Here is a 23,213-nt window from a genome sequence, read left to right as displayed (position 1 = left end):
GGTGCCGTGATGGCCAGTAATCCGAGATTACCAAAGGCCAACTTACAAGAATTCACACACAATCAGAGTATATATATGGGGCTAACATGTGCAGAAGTAATAAATTTAGATCTAATTAGTCTGTAAGAGCTGTACATAAGTCAAATGAAATGGCATACATCTTTACATAGCTTTACAACTTGGGTACAATAAAATGAAGTACAAAAACACATCTTGACCAAAAGGCTTCTCAAGCCATCATATACAAAACACAATGAATTACAAGCTAAGAAGCATGATCTTCAAGATGCTACAAAATGCGAGTCCAAAACAAGTTGCAAAGCACATCTAGGCGTCACCGCCATCCTGCTCATCACCTACATATATATAGAGAGGATGAGCTTGGATACTCAGTGAATGGTACAAATAATAAAGGGGTTTGCATGAATAATATCCGAGATCTTTATCAAAGCTACACACATTATATCTTGCATGAAATCAAAGACAAAACAAGTTCATCTAACAAGTCTTTCAAGCTTCATCAATCAAAGTCTTTCAAGGCTTTCAAGTTTCAAGGGGTGACGTTAACAAAGGTTGTGCTACAAATGCTTATAGTGCCCTAGCACGTACGGACTTTCAAAGGTTGTGCTACAAATGCTTATAGTCCCCTAGCACGTACGGACTTTCAAAGGTTGTTATCCAAAACAAGACTAACACTTGATACACAAAATAGGGATAATCATTCATGCTTAACAAATACTTTTTCCAAAACGAAGCAAAGCTTTATCAAAACTTTATAACATAGCTTTATTAAAAATACCACTCACATAGTTCTTCAGTGTTGGGGTCAAGCGAGAATCCAAGTCCTCAAAACACGAATCAAACGGTTTGAACTCTAAAGATCAAGATTGGAAATCTATTCCTCTTCTAAGAACTTCTCTCTCCTCAAGAACAAGATATGATACAAAATGATGCATTCTCCCTCTGCCGGCTGATTTAACACTCAGCTCGGACACGTGGCAACGGGTGGTTGGTTCTACTAAAAAAGGTGACTGAGTGAAAAGACAAGACTATGACAAAGTGTGTTCAACAAGCAAGATGGCATAGGCACTCCGGCAGGTAATGATCTCGGCTAATAACAAGGCATCGGCAAGTAAGGGAACAATGATCTCGGCTAGGAAGGACAACACTTGGCCTAGCTGTGCCACACCTCGGCCTAGATGTGTCACACCTCGGTCTAGGTCGCACTAATCCAGGAACAAGATCACTAGGTGCAAGGATAACATTTCAGCCTAGATTATGACATCTCGGCTAATATGCCAGGGTGAAGGTGAAGGTCAGTCAAGGTGATCCCAAGATGGTCCTAGGCATAAGAGGCTCAAAGGTGACCTAGGCTTAGGATGATCTCGGCTACACACACCAAGCAACAAACAAAGCAAAGCAAACAACACTTAAGCAAAACAAGACAAGATCCGTAATGCAAGCTTAACAAGACAAAATCGTATAAATGCATGAGAGCATGACCAAGATGGAGTGAGGGTTGTTACAATTGGCTAGATCAAAAAAGGACTTGCTGTCAAGATAACTAAAGTATGTAAGGTACCTATTTCCATTGGCAAACATTATAAATCCAATGTATTATGTGATGTGGTTGATATGGATGCTAGTCATGTATTACTTAGAAGACCTTGGCAATTTGATGTAGATATTACATTTAGAGGGCGAGACAACACTTATGTGTTCAATTGGGGGTCTCATAAAATTGCTATGAGTCCCTTAAAGCAACACACAGTGCCTCCAAAAGTCGAAGCGAAGTCTTTCCTTACTATAACCAATTCAGAGGTCGAGTTTGTGGCAGATGCGAAAACTTCACAAGAGTTATATGCTATGGTTGTGAAAACAATGGTACCTGCGGCCAAGGAGAACACAGTCACACCAATCCCTCAGAAAATTCAACCATTGTTCGAGGAATTCTAGGAGCTTACTGTTGACGAGTTGCCAGATAAACTTCCACCCATGAGGGACATTCAACATCAGATTGATTTCATACTAGGAGCAAGTCTGCCAAACCTACCACACTATAGAATGAGTCCAAAAGAGAGTGAGATCCTATGGGAGAAAATCAAAGAATTACGGCGAAAGTATAGATTTCCCATTCCCCGACTGGATGATATGTTGGACATGCTAGAAGGATCAAAGTGGTTTTCAAAGATCGATCTGCGAAACAGGTACCATCAAATTCGAATCCATCCTGGGGATGAATGGAAAACAGCATTCAAGACTAAGGATAGTTTGTATGGATGGTTGGTTATGCCATTCGGCCTTTCTAATGCTCCCAGTACCTTTATGCGAGTTATGCATCAGGTATTACGACCTTTCACTGGGAAATTTGTCGTGGTTTATTTTGATGACATATTAATCTACAGTAAATCAGAGGAGGACCACATGGCCCATTTACGAGAGGTGTTGACAGCATTGAAGGTAAGCAAATTGTACGTTAACCTTAAGAAGTGTAGTTTCCTCACAAGTAACTTGATATTCTTAGGTTATGTGATTAGTTCAGATGGCATTCATATGGATCAAGAGAAGGTTCAAGCCATCCAAAAGTGGCCAACACCCAAGACTGTTAGTGATGTTCGGAGTTTCCATGGGTTGGCTACGTTTTATAGGCGTTTCATTCGAAGTTTCAGCACTATTGTGGCACCAATCACAGAGTGCACGAAGAAAGGAAAATTCCTATGGAGTGATGATGCGGAAAAGAGCTTCTTGTTGATCAAAGAGAAGTTGTACACTGCACCAGTGCTAGCTTTGCCCATTTTTGAGAAGATTTTTGAGGTAGAGTGTGATGCTAGTGGTGTGGGCATCGGGGCTGTCCTATCTCAAGAACATAAACCAGTGGCCTTTTTCAACAAAAAATTAAGTGAAGCTCGGCAAAAGGGGAGCACTTATGACCAAGAATTTTATACAGTGGTTCGAGCTTTGAAGCATTAGGAACATTACCTGATACAAAGAGAGTTTGTGTTATATACTGATCATCAAGCCTTAAAGTTTATCAACAACCAGAAGCACCTGGATAACATGCATGTAAGATGGTCTACTTTCCTTCAGAAATTTCCTTTTACTATTCGCCACAAATTAGGGACTCTGAATCGAGTCGCGGATGCCTTGAGTCAACGGGCTAGTTTATTAGTCATGTTGACACATGAGATTGTGGGTTTTGAGTTCCTAAAAGACCTTTATCCAGATATGACGACTTCAAGGAGATATGGGTAAAGTGTATTCAAAGGAAACCAGTCACTGATTTCCACATCACTGATGCTTATCTATTTCGAGGAAATCGCGTATGCATTCCCTGTACCTCTTTGCAAGAGAAACTAATTCAGGATCTCCATGGTAATGGCTTAAGTGGACATTTGGGTAGGGACAAGACTATTGCAAGTATGGAAGAGCAATATTTCTGGCCTCAGTTGAAGCGAGACGTTGGCCATTTTGTGAGGAAGTGCTATATTTGTCAGGTATCCAAAGGGCAGTCTCAGAATACTAGCCTCTATATGCCTCTACCTGTTCCTAACAGCATTTTGAAAGACTTGTCAATGGACTTTGTGTTGGCACTCCCTCGTACCCAACGTGGAGTTGATTCTGTGTTCGTAGTGGTTGACAAGTTTTCAAAGATGGCGCATTTTATTCCTTGTCGAAAGACTTCAAACGCCTCTCATGTGGCTCGATTATTCTTTCGAGAAATAGTTCGTTTGCATGGAGTCCCTCAATCTATTACCTCAGATCGTGATGTCAAGTTCCTTAGCCACTTCTTGGTGACTTTGTGGAAGATATTTAACACAACCTTGAATCATAGTTCAACCGCGCATCCTCAAACAGATGGTCAAACAGAGGTGACTAATAGGACTTTAGGCCATTTGGTTCGCAACATTTGTGGAGACAAACCAAAGCAATGGGATCTTGCTTTGCCTCAAGCAGAATTCGCATATAATAGCACAGTTCACAGTGCCATAGGAAAGTCACCATTCTCTCTGGTGTATGTCACTCCTCCAAAACATGCAGTTGATTGCTTCGTTTGCCTCGGGGTCCATGAGTGAGTATTGCCGCCGAAACCATGGCCAAACAAGCCCAAGCAGTACAAGAAGAAGTATGATAGAAGCTGGAGGAAACAAATACCAAATATAAGGCAGCCGCAAACAACCATCGACGCTCCTAACTGTTCAAGGAAGGAGATTCAGTAATGGTTTTTTTGCGCAAAGACAGATTTCTAGTCGGCACATACAACAAATTAAAGCCTCGCAAGTATGGTCCATATAGGGTGTTGAAGAAAATCAATGACAATGCTTATGTGATTGAGCTGCCAAACGACATGAAGATTTCCAAGACTTTTAATGTAGCCGATTTATATGAGTATCATGTTGAAGAGCCCCTCTATCCAGAATCGAACTCAAGGTCGAGTTCTCTCCAAGAAGAAGGGACTGATGTAGAACAAGTAGCCGAAGACTTCTTGGAACAATTGGACCGACAAAAGGCAAGAAAGATGTAGAACAAAATTCTATAATTTTTATATTTCTTAATTTTATTATTTTGGAATTAGATTTTGACTAGGATTTTGTATAGTTTAGAATTTTAGTCTCTTACGTTTCCTAATTTGTGTTGATTTAAATTTCCTTATTTATTTTAGAATTACTTTTCCTACAAGTATTAGGTTTAGTTTGTTATAAATAAGCCTACAAGCATATGTAATTCATTCATTCATTCAATTAATAGTAGGGAAAATTATGCAAATAGTCCCTGTACTTTACACGATGTATCAATTTGGTCCATGTAGTTTCAATTTGCTTGATTTTGCCCCTTAATTTAACGAATTGTGTCATTTTAATCCAATAAATAACGGTTGTTAAGTTAATTTAACAGAAAGTCAAATAATGTGTCAATTTGGTCCCTGTATTTTCCACAATGTGTCAATTTAGTCCTTGTCAAAATCGAGAAAATTGAAACTACAGGGACCAAATTGACACATCGTGTAAAATATAGGGACCAAATTGACACATTATTTGACCTTGCGTTAAATTAATTTAACAACCGTTATTTATTGCACTAAAATGACACAATCCGTTAAATTAAGGAGCAAAATCGAGCAAATTGAAATTACAGGGACCAAATTGACACATCGTGTAAAGTACAGGGACTATTTGCATAATTTACCCTTAATAGTATTTTGAAGAGTTTTTCTTCTATCTTCCTTGTGGATTCAAGGGTGTTCTTGTGGATTCAAGAATTTTCGTCTACTTGAACGATATCTAGTCTCGTGTGATTTATTCCGCTACGTCACATGGTTGGAGCGAAGAAACCAAACTCTCAAAGGATCATCCTTGCATAATAGATCTCTTTAGTGACCAAATCACCACTCAAATGAAGAATAGAAATTCTCAGTATTTCAAACTGCAACCAGACCGCTTGAGCGAAGAATAACCCCCTCCCAGAATCCCAAATTACAAAAATCTGAGAGAAATGAAAGATCGCTCAAGCAACCAACTCACCACTCGAGTGAACCCAAAAACAACCAAACAAAAACTCCCCAGAAAATACTAAGCCCAACCTATTTAAAACAAGCTCAAAAACCAATTTATCAACTCCCAAGCAACAATAAAAGACTAGGATAGATATAAACAACAAAAGATACCAGACTACAAGCTTCATATATTTTGTTTACTATATCTTCACATACACAATGATTAAGTATATTGGGTCCACATAATATCATCTAATTACACTTAACTAATTGATAATAAGATCTAAGATGTTTCAAGTTCGAGTCATATTAAAAGGTCACTGGAGGAGGTTTGTCGGGTTATTAATTTATGGTCTCAAAATTAGTTGAGGTGTACACAAACTAGTCCAAACATCTAGTTATTAAAAAAAGTTAAAAAAAAAATTTTTTTTTATATATAGATGATGTACATAGAAGGATGTGTAAAGCGAACAAATCAAATTATTAAAGTAAAACTTGCAATAAATTTGCAGACCCGAACTACACTGATCCAACCAACGAACTCGGTTGGAGAGAACCTAAACCTTAAATTAAATTAGGAGGGGAGCAACTTTTTGTTGCTGCCGTGATGGGAAGCAATCCCCTCCCTTTTTTTTTTTTTTTTTTTGGTCTCTTAGCTCGGCAGGGGCAGAAGCAGAAATTGTCAAGGGGGCTCAAGATGTGCATAAAAAAAATCAAAAATGCGCCGGACCCCCAGTAAACCCCACCCCCACCGACCCCCAGTGCCACGTGGCACTGCAGGATTGGAAGAAAAGAAAAAAAAAAAAAAAAAAACAGAAAACTGGCCAATGGAGGCCCTCCACGTCACTGGAGGTCTGTAGCAGCGTTGAAAAAAAATTGAGTTGACTTAGGTACAATATTAATTGAAGATCATTTTTCATATAAGGGTTCCGAAATAAGTATTGAATGAGAAAATTAGATAAATTTAACAAGTTATTTTTTATTTTTGTATAAAATTTTGTATAAATAAATTTTTAAATGTAAAAATGTTTAAATTTTTAAATTAAAACAACATAAAAAAAAATAATAAATACCTTTTGTATAAATAAAATCAACTCGATGAAATTGATGTTATTGAATGACATGTGAAAAAATTGGAGATCATTTCATTTTATATTATGAAATGCTGATCAAATAAATAGCTAGTAAAATAATTTTTATGAAGTAAGAAACTATCCATTATACATTCTACGAATATTCTAAAAATATAGAGTTGATATTGTAGTTTTTTGTCTTTCCTGTGCAATTTTCCGACTAATTAAAGATTAGATAAAAACACATAAGTGGTCTTTCTCAAAGTGTTATTTTAACACTTGTTTGCCTTTGCCTGATTGCTGCCAATCACCAACCTGGTGCTTAATAACAAGGACAACTACAAACAAACAAACAAAAAATAGAATGGATATGCCAAGAACCAGAAATTTGCTTTCACACTAATGATATGTAAAATAAAAAAACAATTAATGGACAAAATTGCCTTTAAAGTCACAACACTTTTGTTTTCACATGTGCTTTTTCATCCTCTTTTCTTAAATCTTTTATGTCTCCTTGTTCCAAAGCATTATAAGTTATTAAATTATGTCTTAAAATTCTCGTTCCTAGTTTAGATTGATAAGGTGTTTTTTCGATGTCTTCAGGTTGCTATTTTGGAACAGGGGCAGCTGGGGTTCAGTTTGGTGTTTGTTATTTTTGTTTTCCCCTGTTGCTTTTGTTGACCTTTGTCACGCCCCAAGTCCCATCACAATGCTGCACACTTATCTAAGTGAGCATATGAGGCTAAGAATACAATCGAATAAACCAATAATATAAAATACTCAAATTAAAATTTTAACTATCATAATGCCAAAATCCATAAATAATAAACGATCTTTATCATACGAAATTATCCATAAAGTCCACTAATATAATCCACTAACAAAATAGTAATCCAAGTAACTTAAATCATAGTCCTACTCTTGGCAGTCCCACAAGTAAAAACCTAGCTAGATCAAGTATACAAAAAAATAGTCGATAATCAATAAATATATTTTTGCTACAATTCAATAAATGAACAATTATTTTGTAAGATGATTTCATAACTGAAAATAAACAATGTAGCAATACATTTTAATTGAAAAGACAATGAGATAATTCGAAGAAATTTCGTTGTTCAAATAGATGGTTCGATATTCAAACGGTTCAATGATTCGATTCACAAAACTCAAGTCTTGGTGATTACGATCACTTAACCCGTGGCGAGACTCAGAACCAGCCACAGGCCGATGGTTAAACCCCAAAAGAAATTAGTTTCTGTGCCAATAAATAACCCCGATTAGCTAGGGTCCAAATCATAGTCAGACTAGAGTGATATTCAGAATTCAAACAATACACAATTTTTGAATAAAATATTCAATATTTTCAAAATAAACATTTGGTACACAATTTTTAAATAAAATATTCAATATTTTCAAAATAAACATTTGGTACAACTTTCAGAATAGTTTCACAAAATATTCAAATAATTTTGAAAATAATATTCAATGCTATTTTATATTTTATCCATATTTTATTTTAAAAGAATAGGAAGACTATAAATAAATATTTATAATTTCAAACGATTCGATAGAAATAAAAATAAACTAACAGTGATAGAGAATTACTTACCTCAAATAGCTAAAATAATATTTCCCAAGCTAATCTTAAATTACCAAGATCCACCTCAATCTCACAAACCTAATAAAATATTACACCACAAACAATTATTATTTGCACCCATCATTCTTTTCTTTGTAACAAAGATAGAATAAATTAATCCAATAGTCTACCAAGAACTCCCACACTTCAGCATCAAAACAGAGCCATCACGGCTTTGGAAATTATCAACTTATGTTATTCTATTGTTGTTTATATAGATGTATAAATTCGTAACTACTTGCAGTCAATTTTGTATCCCACAAATACACCACCATTAAACTTAACCCATCACATATCAATCCCAAAACACAAACCACCCAAACAGAATGCAAAATACGCTCTAAGTCCGGCGAAATTGACACCCCCAGCATAGACTACATCAATATATTTATTTAGTCATATATGCCCATACAAATCATCTATTGATATATTAAAACTAAATTATAAATAGGAATACAATAAAATAAATCTTACCTCTAAGAGATAAATAGATCAAAATCACCACTCTATGAATGTTTCCTTTTTTTTTTTTTTTTCTTTATTTTTATTTTATTTTTTTTCAAACCCTGCGGCAGCCTTTAAAACCAGGTCGAGACCTCTGTTTTCCTCCAAGACTTGAAGCAAAACATGTTGGCTTATTAACCTAATTTTCCTAAAATTACAAAATTACCCATCTAAGTAATAGAAATTATAAACCATCTCATAACTAATTCATTGATATTACTAAATGACCCATATAAATTAATTTAATTACTAATCTATCCAATAAAATAATTCTACACATAACTTGGGTTTTACACCCTTGACAGACAACCTTGCTTTGTTTGGGAGCTTTACATCCTTTTTTTGTGCCAATCTAGTTGGGATGAGTCAAACTGCTATAATGCATTTTTTTCAATCGTCCTTGTCATTTGTGATGTATTATTTTGTTTGTTAATAAAGGACTCCTTTTTGCTCATCAAAAAAAAAAAGAATAGAGAAACATAAATTTGGACAAGTATCCTCTTTTCTCTCTTCTTTCTCACAGTATGTCAATTTCTTTCCACTTTTCATTGTGTCAATTTCTTCCCAGTATCATTTTTTGTCCAAATTTTATAACGAAAACAAGGTATTTTTATCCAAAAAACGATGTTGGGAGATCATTTAAACAATGTGGAGACTAAATCGACACAATTGAAATATCCGATATTAAAATAAGATAGATCTTATAATTGGGGACTAACAGTGTACTAACCTTAAAACAAACAAAAAAATTTATAGCTATTAGTCTATCCTTTTGCGACAGTCATTCCTATTCTAAAATGTTAAAGCAAAAAAGGAGGCCACAATAGAGGCAGTTTACGACAATTGGACATCCTGAAAAAAGACATTGGAAGAGATAAATATGAAGGAGATCAAGTGGTTCACAGTCCAGATTAACCAAAACTTTTGCAAAATATTGAAAGCAACTAGGGATGTAGCAGTCAAGAACTGTCCCAATGTCTACATGGAACACAATTTTTTTTTTCTTTTTCTTGCCTTGAGAGTTGTCACAGTGCTTTCTTTTCTTTTCGCCTTTTGTTAAATCCAAGCATTAAAAGATGCCAGTTGATGTCAAATATGTACTACAACCATATCTTCTGAGTTTGGATCGACACCCTCAATTGCATCATATACTTCTCCCACTAGTGAAACCATTTCATTGGAGTTAGAATTTCTTGATAAGCTTGGCGCGTCACTAAAATGAAACGATCCACCAATGTCATTAAGTTCCAATTCTTGATCTATCCTGTCTCTCTTCTTGCTAAAAGGGTAGGATGAGAGGTCTCTTTGGTCAAAATGCCTGCATAGTGCACAAAATCTAGACCAAGTTGTGGTGCTGGAGTCCCACATTCTTTTATGAAGATCTATGTTTCCATATATGTACTTGACTATGTATACAATAAGGAGTAAAGCTGTGACACATCCAGTAATAGAGAAAAGGCCTACGAAACTTTGGAGGGTTAAGCTATTTGAGGTGAAAGAATTGCGCTCTGGACATGTGGTATTTCCAAACCACTGTTGCTCAGTGTCCAAAATCTTACGACCTTCTGTTATGTTGATTATTGCACGAGATATATCAGTAACTAAAGGAGACCCTTTAGGGAAAACCTGTAAATATAAATGCAAAGAAGGTGATTTATATCATGAATGAGCAAAATTACTACGGGTGATAAGCTATATGAACAAAGAAATACATTTTTTGGGGTACAGCATGACATGTTTGAACTGAGCAATTCGTTTTAAATTAAAACATCCATAAGAAGGAACTTAATTTCAAAAATTTCATCATCATATCATTCTGTATACACTTTTTGCATAAATTTTATGTAAGAATAGACTTTCCCTATTACTGCTATCTTTTGAATAATTATAATGTCAACCATAGTATGTTTCAACTAAACAGTTCCAAACATAATTACAGGATCACAATTCCTACTTTGATACCAAACATATATCTGTGTATAGTGTGATGAAATCCTCAAATACCAAAAATTTACTAAATTCAAGATGGGATTGAAGGAACCACTTCTAATTTGGATGCTCTAACCAAGTACATGCACCTTTAGTAGTGAATCAGTACCATAGCCTTTATTGCCATGTATTTGTCAATAGAGGGGCCATATTCATAATATTTGGAAAGGAAAATCGTATTGTAAGGCAGCACATCAAAAAAAGCTGATATGCCTTTATTTTTACTTCCTTTTAATAAAGCTTCATGACAATCTTCACGAGAATTGTACGACTTGAGTTTGGATTCATTAAACTTCATTCCCTTCAAGATATCACCAATGACAGAGCTATATTGGTACCCACCATAGTCCCCATTTTTTAAGAGTGAGTTCACATCAGTCACAATTGGTTAAAGCCTTTGCAATGTTTATCTAGATGACAAGCTTGCAGTGTAGCTCGAGCTCAATATAAGCACCACAAACAACCATATCACCACAGCAAACTTAGCCAAGTTGCTCACTATTTTTTCTCCTACAAGAAAGCACGAGGTCTTTGAGAAGGATGCACGAGGTCTATGAGAAGGAAGTTGGACATTAATTAAACAAAATGAGTACAAATAAGACATTACTCAACTGTGTGCAAATACTAGTGATGAAAAGGGGAACCAAAGGATCATACCAACATGCTGGGAAGGTGGACCTCTAAATGCAATATTTATTCGATGTTCAAGAACCCAAACAGCAAATCCAGTAAAGATGAAGAAAGCTATGCTTGTTAGCCTCAGGTCCATATTGAATGGTTTCAAGAAGATCCATTTACTGTTATTGTCCTCATATGTAATTGGTACTATCATGAAAACCCCTCCACCTGCAAATAGCAATGTGAAATCCACGTAGAACGATCAATTTGTTGTGATTGTAATGTCCCCTACTGCAGCATCATAATTCTAATTCAACCAGCAAAAAAAACCTCACATTTTTACTGTTAGTTCCACAAGAATAAACTGATAATTTCGAAGGCAAAAAAACCATTAAAAATCTTATCTGTAAGCATGTAACTAACCTGCTGAAGATTAACTTGGTATACCAGATCATTATAATAATTCTCATCATCAACTTTCTTGAGGGGAACGTACTCACTTGGCACATCGTATGGTAATGCTTTTAATACATAATCAAATATTTCTATACAATATTCACTGAATGTTGTGGAATTGGATTGAGAGTATTTCCACCTTTGCAAATTCAGTAAAACCATCTTTTACTGGGACCCCAATTCTTAGCTTCTTACCTTTTACTGGAATTTCCTAGCCTTTCGGTACATGTGTTGATTCTTTAGGCCATATAATTGCTCGAAAGTTTTCCTTCAAAGTTGATGAAGAATTTGCTGCATTCATGTTGAATTCCCTTGAAATTCCATGAGATTGTGTCCAGATTCCGACCTCTCTCTCCCCCTTTCCAACTACATTTAATATTTGGAATGGCAAAGGTCGTAATCGTCCATTAACAAGATAGAACTCACCACTCAGCCCTTCAAATCTTGTCTCCAACATTGCTTTGTGAAGTTTAGGACCTGTTTGAGAGATTCCAAAACTAAATAGGTTTGTCAAATTCATTGCATTTTTCTCTAAAGTGATTGGCTTCCTAAATCCAATTATCTCTGCTGCCATAGCCAGTGCCCACATAGTGTCATATGCCCATAGCCCAAAAATGCTTATCTCAGCCTGTTTGACAGTAGGATTATCCTGAAGAAACTTCATCTTCCACCTAAATATGGAAGAGTCGAGTTCTGATGATTTGGGAATGCGAGGCTTTACCCCAAGACACCTTGCATTGCTTCTATGACATGGGAATCCATTGAGTAGAGAGTAGGTCTATTAGCCCATCAGTGATGATCCATGCGTAGCCCTCGGACATTATTCCTATTTCCTTTGTTGTAAGAAATAAACGCATGCCAAGAGAGTGTGTCATGTGCACCGCAAATGCCCTTGTTTCCATTCTCATCATCTTGGATAACTCACTGAGTATAAAATCATCACTAGCTGAAAGAGGAATGATGCTTCTGTAGGAAATTCGGGCGATATCTTTTAATGCATTTGACAAATATGGAACTACTCCATTCCCATAGTCTGTGTCTTCATAAATAATGACAACTTCTTTACATTGGAAGGCTTCAATAATGGCAGCAATGGCCCCAACTTGAGTGTCATTGCTAAGAGCTGTTTGAACAAACTATGGAGTTGGGAAAAGCACAGAAGGAATTGTTGCAGAGAAAGAAATGATAGGCACATGAGCTCTGTCTCCAAGTTCCATCACAAAATTGGCTTGTGAAGATTTTTGAGGACCAACTATTGCATCCACCTCTATATCTTTCAACAAATCAAGAGCTGTATTTACATAACAGAGAAAAATTTAAGATAGAAAGTAATAATTAAGTACTTCTGTGTGCATAAGTACTAAGAAGATTAATGCAGATGTATAAACATACAGTATAATATTTTCCTACAAGATTTAATTCACCTGAAATTATGTACTAAATTATATACAAATTAATGCTATTGCCTGTCTGATACACCCAATGATCCTCTATTCTTAAATCTCACTGTCCTCCTGTCCAAAACACTACAACCATTAGGCATAATAGGCTAAACCTAACGCGGACCCTAGCTCATGCCAAGGTGGACCGAGCAGAACATGTGGCTTACTAGGATAGGTCTGTGTGCAAGGTGGTTTGGAGGGAAAAATATGGGTTCCAGGCCCAACCCAAAAATGGAAAAGCCCAAAAGATTGAAATAGGCCCCAAAAACGGATATCAATCCAGCACTCCAAACTTGGATGCGTGAATAAAAAGATATTCTTCTAGAAGGGAAATCACAGGAGATAACCAGAATCGTTAGATCGAATATTAATCCAACGGATCAGAGTCGATGTCAGAAGTATGGCAGCATAGACTGGGGCTAGCAAAAGGAAGAGTTGTCTGATCACTCTCATCCAACGATCATGATGCAAAACAAGTTGGCCACTACTACCTAACACCATCTTCACCGTCCGATGAGCTCACATCCGACGATCAATAACAAAAGCAAGTTGGCAACTAGCCCAAGTGACCACTAGCAAGGGCAGAACCCTCCGATCAAAGGATAAATAGACGATCACAATGAAAACTAAAACGCTATAAATAGGGAGACAGGTAAAATACAAAGGACAAACCAACGTAAGCCAAAGAACCCATTTCATTCAGTTATTCCATATCTAATTTCCATGGCCGATCAGTATATTAACTTGATCGTCGGAGGGTCCTCCTGGCCTCACCAGGTTGGGGGTGATCAATGACTTTAGTTTCTCTTGCGGAAGTCAAGGAGGGGACACATCATCTCGCTTTTCCCTGTGGAGGTAATTTCACATTCCATAGGTGGTGATCAAAGTCTTAGACAAAAGGTTGATGACATTGGAAGTTAATTTAAAATTTATTTATTAGAAACATTGAAGAGTCTAGTTCATGAATTAAAATGTTAGGGTTTGAAAGGGGGATTTGGATGTGTGAATATACATGAATGTATGGAAATGGTTAATGTACTAAATTCTCTATTTAAAGAGGCAAACAACTTTTGTTGTAATACAAAAGATAGAACAAGATTGAAGATAAGAATTCCAAGTTTTTCATATATTTATTTTTTTTAGGTACCTAGCATTATTGTAAGAAAAGACTAGCAAGGCAAAACAAACCTTTGTTATGATATAACCTAATGAAAATTACAAATCAGTGTAAAAGATCAAAAATAATTTCAAGAAGATGGGCGGATGCAACTTTTTCCCTACAATAAAATCATAACAAAAGTTGCACCCTCAGCTTTTGATAAATAAATTCTCAACGTTCTAGTGTCTTGTAATTTTTCCTATCTATACTATATATTAAGCAAAATGGAATTTTTAACCCCAAGCCTTGTGGGAGCTCCAATCTCTCAATTTAAATTTCTTGATTTTTTATTTAAAAAAAAAAATCTTAGCATTTATTAACTTCTCCCAAACCCCAAGTGTTACTCTCATAATAACACTTTAATGCATCAAGAACAAGCATAAAAAAAATTCTTTGAAATCCAACACATATGAATTCCTTGAAAAGTCCCAACATATATGATTATTATCCCTCATAATAACATTTTAATGCATTAAGAACAAGCATAAAAAAAATTCTTGAAAAGCCCATCACATGATTATTATCAAAATATTAAACTTTAATATAATATAATAAAAAAAAGACATTTAATTTCTTGAAAAGTCCAACACATATGATTATTATCAAAATATTAAACTTTAATATAATATAAAAAAGGAAAAAAAGAAGACATTTAAAAAAAAAAAAAGACATTTAAAAATCGCAATTCACATATATAGATAATTGTAAATTTATTAAGAAAAATGGAGTTTCTAAACCCCAAGCCTTGTAGGAGCTCCAATCTCTCAATCTTAATTTTCTAAATTTTTGATTTAAAAAAAAAAAAAAAACCTTAGCGTTTATTGATTTGGTCAAAATCCTCTGATCAGCATTTATTAACTTTTTCCAATCTATATGCCTGCATTTATTGATTTAGTCAAAATCCCTTATTACTATTTAAAATCCCCTCATATAAAGAATTATAGATACAGTCCGTGTATAGTTACTGCAGTAGCCTTTTTAATTTCTCCTGTACAGTATAATTAGTGATAAAATTGTTAAATTACTTTTATAAAAAATCTTTAAAAACATAATTTATATATTAAAAAAAATAAAATAAATATAAATATCTATAATTATTCTGTGCATAGCACGGATGATAGGTTAGTAATTTATAAGCGCAAGTTATGTATAAGAAAGAAAATTAGTGCCACTTTTGACAATGCACAAACACAAATATCCAGCAGCAACTTAAAGCCTTTTTTTCACAGAGGAAGCTTATGGCCGATCAAAAAACACAGGAGGCTTATTTATAGACTGCCAAAGTCAAAAGCCCACGAAAAGAATACAAATTTGATTATATAAAATCGATTAAAGTATGTGAGTGAGAGAGCGAGAGAGATTATGGCCTATCAAAAAACACACCACACGTACAGACTGCCAAAGTCTTTTAATTTTTTTATTATTTTAGTTTGAAATTAAAATAGCCTTATTTGGGATGAGTTTTTTTAGCCCTTTTAAAAGAAAAAATAAAATAATTATAATTTAAATGCGATAATTTTTAACCCAGAACGACAAGACTATTTTATCATTTTTGTGATTATTTTAACTCCAACCTATGCCAAACTCACAAAAAGTCGAGTAATTATCTGAGGGGATTATAGAAATTTCATGCCTCTGGATCCATTCAAACATTTATCTCTCAAATTTTATTCATATTTTTTTTTTTTAGACTTCAATTCAGACTCACGTTAATAATTTAAATATTTATCTTATGAGTCATGCAATAAAAATCATTCATGACAAAAATAATCAATTTCATTAGAAATTCATAAAAATATGAATAAATTAGATTTTGTTTTATAAAATGAACAGCAATCATTTATAAAATAAAATATAATTTATTTTTGTGTTTATAATTATCAAATAAAATTGATTATAGAGTGGTGTTCATCCCAATATGACCGTAGTTGAACTGAAGCAGCTTTTGGTTTGGGCTTAGGATTGAGCATGGACTGACCCAAGAGGAGGCTAGAAAAACCAAAAACGTCATGCCCAGTTTGAATGTAACATTGGGTCCAGTAAAACAATTTGAAGCCCAACTCTAAAATGACGTTACAATTCTAAGCCCGCCCAATAAAAACTCGCCTTTTATATAAAAATAAATTCTACAAAAATAAATATCAACAAATTTGTAGTATTTTTTCTTTTATATTTTGTTTTGTTGTCTTTAGTTAGGAAAAGAGAGAGAGAGAGAGAGAGAGAGAGTTTATATAAAAACAATTTATTTTTCAAGTTTGCGTAGTTTAAAACAATTTACAAAATAGTTTTTTTATTAAATAAATTCAAAAATAATTCATTAAAGAAAAAAAAAACTAAAAGAGGTCATTTTTTTGGTTGTCTTTAATAAATTTTTAAAACTTTATTTATTTAATTTTTAGGTCTATTTAATCTAGTAAAACTTAAAAGTAAAATGTTTATTGAAATTTTTTGAAAAAGTTAATAAAGCCTAAAAAAAAAAAAAAAAAAATCAACAAAAAAAGGGGGCTAAAAGAGCAATTGCCAGAGGAAATTCTATTTCCACATACCTATTTACCTCAGTGCACATATTTAATGAAATATTATTTTAATGACAATTATACTCTAAAGTAAAATGTTTCATAATAGACATCCTATTATATTAAAATATTCTCTGTACACATTTTTTAAAAATTAAAAAAAAAAAACCTCAATGTAAATCTTTTGAGTAAAAAAAAAAAATTAAATCCTAATTTCTCCATTATTTATCACTTCTTCAATTATTTCTCACTTTATTTACCACACACTCTATACTCTAAATAAATATTTACATAAACATTTGTATTTATCATTAACTATATAGAACTTACTTTCATTTTACAATGCTAAAAACAGTACATAAAATATGAAAAGGTAATGCTAGAGATCATTAAAAGTGGTGCTCTAAAACAACTACTAATAATGTGGCACCTACTTTTTCACTCATTTTCCAATATGAAAATAGACTCATTGAAGTAGAATTTATAGGTAAAAAAAAACATTTTTCTAACTACATATATCAGTCATATCAGAGATTATATTCCGTCTCTCTCATGCTTAACAATTTTCCATGTTACCAAACACCTTTACTCTCTCTCTCTCTCTCTAAAAACACATTCTTGTCACCCTTCTTCCCCTGTCCCCTCCACGAACCCACCCTATCTACTCATATTCCTATATCTATATCTATATATATGTATATAATGTAATTTCAAGGCATATTCTGGCAATGGGCTGGTGGTGGTCAGTCAGATGTTGCAGTGGTGGTTTGTCAAATTGCCGTCTTAGAGCCAGAGAGCTCCGGCGTCTTTTAGGAGAGGGACAAGGGTTCCGTTGATGTAACAAGCCATGACGGTTTCAATCCCACCCAAGAACTTGCCGCCAACAAACACTACCGGAAAAGGGTAACTACTGGTGGGTGTCTTCAATGGGATCTTCAATGGAGGGATGGAGGCCTTCAACAGTCTTCACTTCACTTTGACTGTTGAAGTTTGTCTAGAACCATAGCAGTGTCTACAATTTTCAAAAAGTGTGTGTGGGAGGAGGGTTGATGTGGTGCGTATATAATGTTACGAGTGAAAGATATAATTGAAATATTTTGTGTGTGAATTGAAAAGAATAAGTAATAATTAAATTAATAAGTATGTGTATTAAGAAATAATGTGCATTAATGTAAGTAGATGTGTAGCCATACCTAATGACATGTTAGCCCATAATATTAGGTTTTTTGGATAAAAGATTTTCAGAAGAAAAAATGAAAAAAAAAATTATATTTCATACCCTTTTCCAATCCCTTTTTCTTATACATCTTTACCTCAAATTTTTAAGACAAATTACCAATATCCCACAAAACTCACATCAGTGTGGATCATGAGTTCGGATTTGATAAAATTGAAAATCTTAACTTCATAAGTAAAATTGACATATTATGGGTTTAATGATATTTATATCAATGATTTGAATTGTTCATTCAATATGATAAGGTGAGAAGAACATTCATGCAAAAAGTTAGGTTGATCAGAAATATCTAATTACATGATCAAATCACATATACATTATAACAAATAGACAGCCTATTCTTAAAATATGTATGTTGTAAATATGAAAATAACCTAATAACGTGTGTGACAATAATTTTTGAATCAACTTAACTTTAGTAAATATAAACTCGTTGATCATATGGTGTGAATCTCATTTGTATATATATATATTCTATAGAATATTTAACATTGCTCATTATGTAAATAAGTTAAATTTAAATATATTTTATAACTTGTTAAAATCTTGACATTTATTCAAAGATATCCAAAATTAAAAATTAGACAATTTAAATAAATAAATAAAAAATTGTAGGATAGAGGTTGATTGTTATCAATGGAAGAGGAAGAAGAAGAAGACGGATGGTGATTTGGATCCCACACATGTGGACTCCATCTTTTGTAAGATAATTGTGTCTTACTCTGTATTCGATTTCTGTACGTACGGATTTATCCTTTTTCATGGAAAATGTTTGAGGGTCACAATTTTTGTGGCTCAAATGGCTCAAAATTGTCAAAACGACGTCGTTTTGACAATTTTGAAATTGTTTTGTACTCAAAACGACATCGTTTTAACAATTTTGAGCCATTTGAGCCACAAAAATTGTGACCCTCATTGTTACTTTTTCATCTACCCTTTTCTATTTGTCTTTCATTAAAGTCTCTCTCTTTTCCAAAAAATTTATTACAGTGTGCCTCTGACACTTTATGCAATTTTCCTCTGCCCGCTTATCCATTTCTTCAATCACCCTCCCAACTTTTCAATCTCCCTTTCAAAAAATTTAATGGTGCTGATGCAAATCAATGGTGCTGATCCCTTTTTTCTTCAATCACCCTCCCTCCCTTTCAAAAAAATTTAATAGTGGTGATGTAAATCAATGGTGTTAATCCTTAGTGCGCATTGATTGTTGGTCGTAGATGATGGCAACGGCATTGGCATTGGAGTTGACCCAGGGTGTCAATGACACTAAGCAATTGCGATGACATTAAATGACGAGTCTCCCTACAGGTCTATAATGGGTTTGTCAAAGGCACAGCAATGACCCCAATTCCGTTTATATAATACATAAATGGGAGAAAAAAAAATCATATTTATCTTAACCTCAATTAAACTTGCTTTGCCAAAAGGTAGCAAAATTGTCCAAATCCTTCTTAGTTTAGTAGTTGTTTGGCATGTGCGCAATCATTTTATTTGGGTTACATTACTTTTTATTTGAGTCACATTATTTTTCTCACTTCAAACCCAACCCATATTTCATATTTTTTCATAAAAAATCAAAAAATATACTAATTTAACACTTCCCAAACAATTCCTTAGTTAGGTTTAAGTCTGATGAGAATAATATTCTGCAACTAGCAATTTATTTATTTTCAATTTGACCTGTTACTACCTATTATTTGATTAACTAATCCTTTATATTGACGGGTAAAGAGTCAAATAGATTGGCAATTTCTCATGCAGAATGAATTGAAAAAAATCTGAATCATAACTCCTGATTTTTGTTCATTTCTTATAATAATATCTTAGAATTTGCAATGATAACTACTATACAACCATTAACTAAAATATATTTATGATCCGCTAATTGGCAGGCTCTGCTAATGGGCACATTTTAACTGTACAATCTTATTGAACCAACGAGCACATTTTATACATGGTGGGGATACTAGAACAAACATATAGACCATGTTGGATTTGTATTTGTAAAATAATTTAAATATATAATTTTCTGATAAAAATTTACAAATTTAATAATTTGTTTAATTGTATATTTTAAATATAATTTTAAATTTTAATTTAATTTTTTTTATTATAGTTAAATAGATAATTATGAGAAAAAAATGATTGATTGATATATAAAATGTGAGAAAAAAAAAAGAAAAAAAGTGATTGATTGATGTCTAGTAGAAAAAAAAAAATTTAAATTTTTTTAACTAAACAAATTTTTAAGCCTTTTTAAAAAAAAAAAATTGTCTCTCAAAAGACAAACAAACAAGGCCATAGATGTTCAATAGAAACTAAATATACCGAGCATAAACATGAAAAAGAAATTCAACGTACATTTTTCTTATTTAGAACCAAAAAAAACATACATATATTACAAATAATTGTTCACGTCACTTGCCAGCTCATAAACTGGCTTAATTACAAATCTATTAACCTTAGAGATATAAATAGGGATGGCAATCTAAACCTGGTCCAGCAGGAACTCAACCCCCCATCCCTGATAAGAGTGATTTTTCCTCAAAAAATATCCCTGACGGGACGGGAATGGTATTTGAAGTTGAATCCCCGATTAGTTTTGGGCCGGGGACGGGGATAGCTTTCACAGCCCCAGACCCGCCCCAGACCCGCCCCGTCCCCTTTCTCCCCGATATGAAATTACCATAATACCCCTCAATTTATTCATATATACAAGCCTGAGTTGCCTGTCTCTCACTGAGTTATTCATATATATAAGCCTTTGTTAATTACTCCTCTGAGTTGCCTCTCTCTCATTCTTCTCTCCGCACGCAATCGACGATGGCGCCGTAGCTCCTACTCACCGCCTCCTCCTCCGTCGCTTCCTTCTCCTCCAGGCCACCGCCGAACCGTCGCCTCTCGCCTCCTCCTCCCTCCGCCACAGCAAATCTGAACCGATCCTCCACCACTCAGATCTGAGCAAATCCTCCCTCTACCACTCAGATCCTCCCTCTCACCTCCTCCTCCCCTCCGCCACCATCTATCTGATCTGTCTCTATTTTTTTTTTTATGATGTTGCCGTTGATTATGTTGATGAAAATGATGTTGTTGTTGTTGATGATTTATTATTGATGTTGTTGTTGATTCCATATATAGATTATTATTTTTTTTTTTTTTGGTTGAACAGATCTATGTGTGTGTGTTGTGAACAGATCTCTGTGTGTGTGTTGTGAACAGGTCTGTCGGGGATTTTTCAGGGTCGGGGAAACCCGATCCCCATTAGGGGCCGGGGGTGGGGGAGGTGATACCTTCCCCGACGGGGATCGGGGCCGGGGACGGGGACTTTTTAATCTTCGAGGATTGAAGACAGGGAGGGTCATCCCCGACCCCGTCCCGCCCCGTTGCCATTCCTAATAATAAGACCATTAGAGTACATATTCTAATGGATAATTTACGTTAACATTCTGATAAACCATTAGTTCATTTCTGTTTTTTGGCAAAAAGAAAAATTCATTGACAAATATTCTACTGCACCAATTCTTCTGGATACCACCTTTTAATCCCCAATGCTTCATCCCCGCCTGAAAACCAATAAAGTAAATTACTCAGTATACACACACAACATACACAGATTTAACCAACCAGCCAGTGGATGCACCTCCTCTGTCAGCGAGACAACAAATACATGGCCATTGATGGGGTTAACCGTGGTGTCCAATTCAGATGCACGACTGAAAATATCCCATTGGACATGTAATTATCTTAGACATCTTTAAATGATCAACTACTTTTTAATTAGATAAATAAAAAGGCAAAACATTTAACACCTGCAAAAAACATCTTTGAGGAATTTCTTGTGATCAGGCAAGGCAGCTTTGTCACCACCACTTGCGTCAAAGTAAACTTGGTATATCTTCATTTTGAAAGATTGATACATATGATTCAAATCTTAATTATATCTAGGAAAAAATTTACATATTTATCATATTAAATTTATGAATAAGTACATTGTAACAAACTGACCAAAGACTCATCATTTCAGGTTAGAAAAGTAGGCCAGAAACAAAAATAATCAAAACTTCCATACAATCTATTCACAATACCAAACAATCCTTTATAATTCATATTTAGCACATAATACTTGTGTAAAAGAGGCCTCGTTTTCATGTTAAACAAAACCAGTTCACTCCAAGCCACAGATGCTGGCATGATCAAGTAGGGCTACAAACGAGCTTGATAAGCGAGCGCTCAAGCCTACTTAGTTATCGACCCGAGCTTGAGCTCAATAAACGAGCTCGATAAGCAAATGAGCTCGAGCTCAACAAAACTCGGCTTGGCTCGACTCGCTTGCAGCCCTATGATCAAGTAGTCACAATAACCATTTTTCAGTTGAGTTGTGCTTGTTGATGGATGAACAGCACCAAGGATATTGGAAATGGTTTACAACCTCCTCCAACATCTACTTTGGGTTAAATAGAGAAGAGAAACATGGTATATAACGTCTCAACCATAAAATTAATCAACTGACAAATCTGGCAATGATCTATGAGGTAGCATTCAAAAGTACCATTGAAAAATAACCAAAAAGTTGAAGAGTAAGTTTCTTAAAAATGCAAACTACAAAACAAGCGATGCGCGCACACATGCAATTCGAAATTTTCTTGCAAAACCCCACAACTTAATCAAACTTGAAAATTAAACACAACAGTAGGTGAAAATAACTAGAGAATCTAATTCTACCAATACCTGTTCTTCTGGTTTGTGAAGTGCTTGGTCAACCTCAGTGTCCATCTCAGTTTTCATCCCCTCATCCACTTCTGCATCACCACAAAGTAAGAAAGAAGAAAAGGAACTTGCAAGAATAGCATCGTCAACAGATAGAATTAGAATAATCACTATACACAAATCAAAACTGCAAAAAAATACCTATTTCTTTTCCATCTTTAGCCTTTGGCTAACGCATTGGCCTTGCTGCAAAAGGTTTTACAGTTGCAAGTGTCATGAAAACTTTAAAAAAAAAAGAAAAGAAATGTAAACAAATTCTAATCAATTCTAAGAAATGAAAAGCATACCCTTTTCAGTTTTCCTTTTACCCAAAATTGAACTC

The 23,213-nt window shown here is 34.4% G+C and overlaps 1 protein-coding gene and 1 pseudogene across 2 annotated transcripts; both read right to left on the bottom strand.

The window, feature by feature from the left end:
• Positions 1-9,796: 9,796 nt before the first annotated feature.
• LOC114297446 (glutamate receptor 2.8-like) lies at positions 9,797-11,932 on the bottom strand (annotated as a pseudogene). The gene is made up of 4 exons (XR_014344546.1): positions 11,738-11,932; positions 11,309-11,621; positions 10,806-11,206; positions 9,797-10,333 (listed from the first exon to the last, which is right to left on the bottom strand). The product of XR_014344546.1 is annotated as a glutamate receptor 2.8-like (transcript).
• Positions 11,933-21,457: 9,525 nt separating this feature from the next.
• LOC145788686 (uncharacterized) lies at positions 21,458-23,023 on the bottom strand. The gene is made up of 4 exons (XM_082893684.1): positions 22,853-23,023; positions 21,934-22,019; positions 21,765-21,837; positions 21,458-21,687 (listed from the first exon to the last, which is right to left on the bottom strand). The coding sequence occupies exons 1-4, from the start codon at positions 22,907-22,909 to the stop codon at positions 21,532-21,534; spliced, it is 372 nt and encodes a 123-aa protein (XP_082749810.1). The 5' UTR covers positions 22,910-23,023; the 3' UTR covers positions 21,458-21,531.
• Positions 23,024-23,213: the final 190 nt, after the last annotated feature.

This window comes from Camellia sinensis, chromosome 11, assembly GCF_055761805.1.
Source record: "Camellia sinensis isolate YWXY chromosome 11, ASM5576180v1, whole genome shotgun sequence".
Classification (NCBI taxonomy): domain Eukaryota; kingdom Viridiplantae; phylum Streptophyta; class Magnoliopsida; order Ericales; family Theaceae; genus Camellia; species Camellia sinensis.
The sequence above is the reverse complement of the archived record's forward strand: the minus strand, read 5'-3'. Positions and strand labels throughout refer to the sequence as shown.

Coding starts and splice junctions, on each gene's coding strand:
- LOC145788686 (XM_082893684.1), bottom strand. CDS start 22,909: ATGAAAACTGAGATGGACACTGAGGTTGACCAAGCACTTCACAAACCA. Junction 22,020..22,852: donor TTCACAAACCAGAAGAACAG/GTATTGGTAGAA, acceptor TTCAAAATGAAG/ATATACCAAGTTTACTTTGA. Junction 21,688..21,764: donor TTGTCTCGCTGACAGAGGAG/GTGCATCCACTG, acceptor ATTGGTTTTCAG/GCGGGGATGAAGCATTGGGG.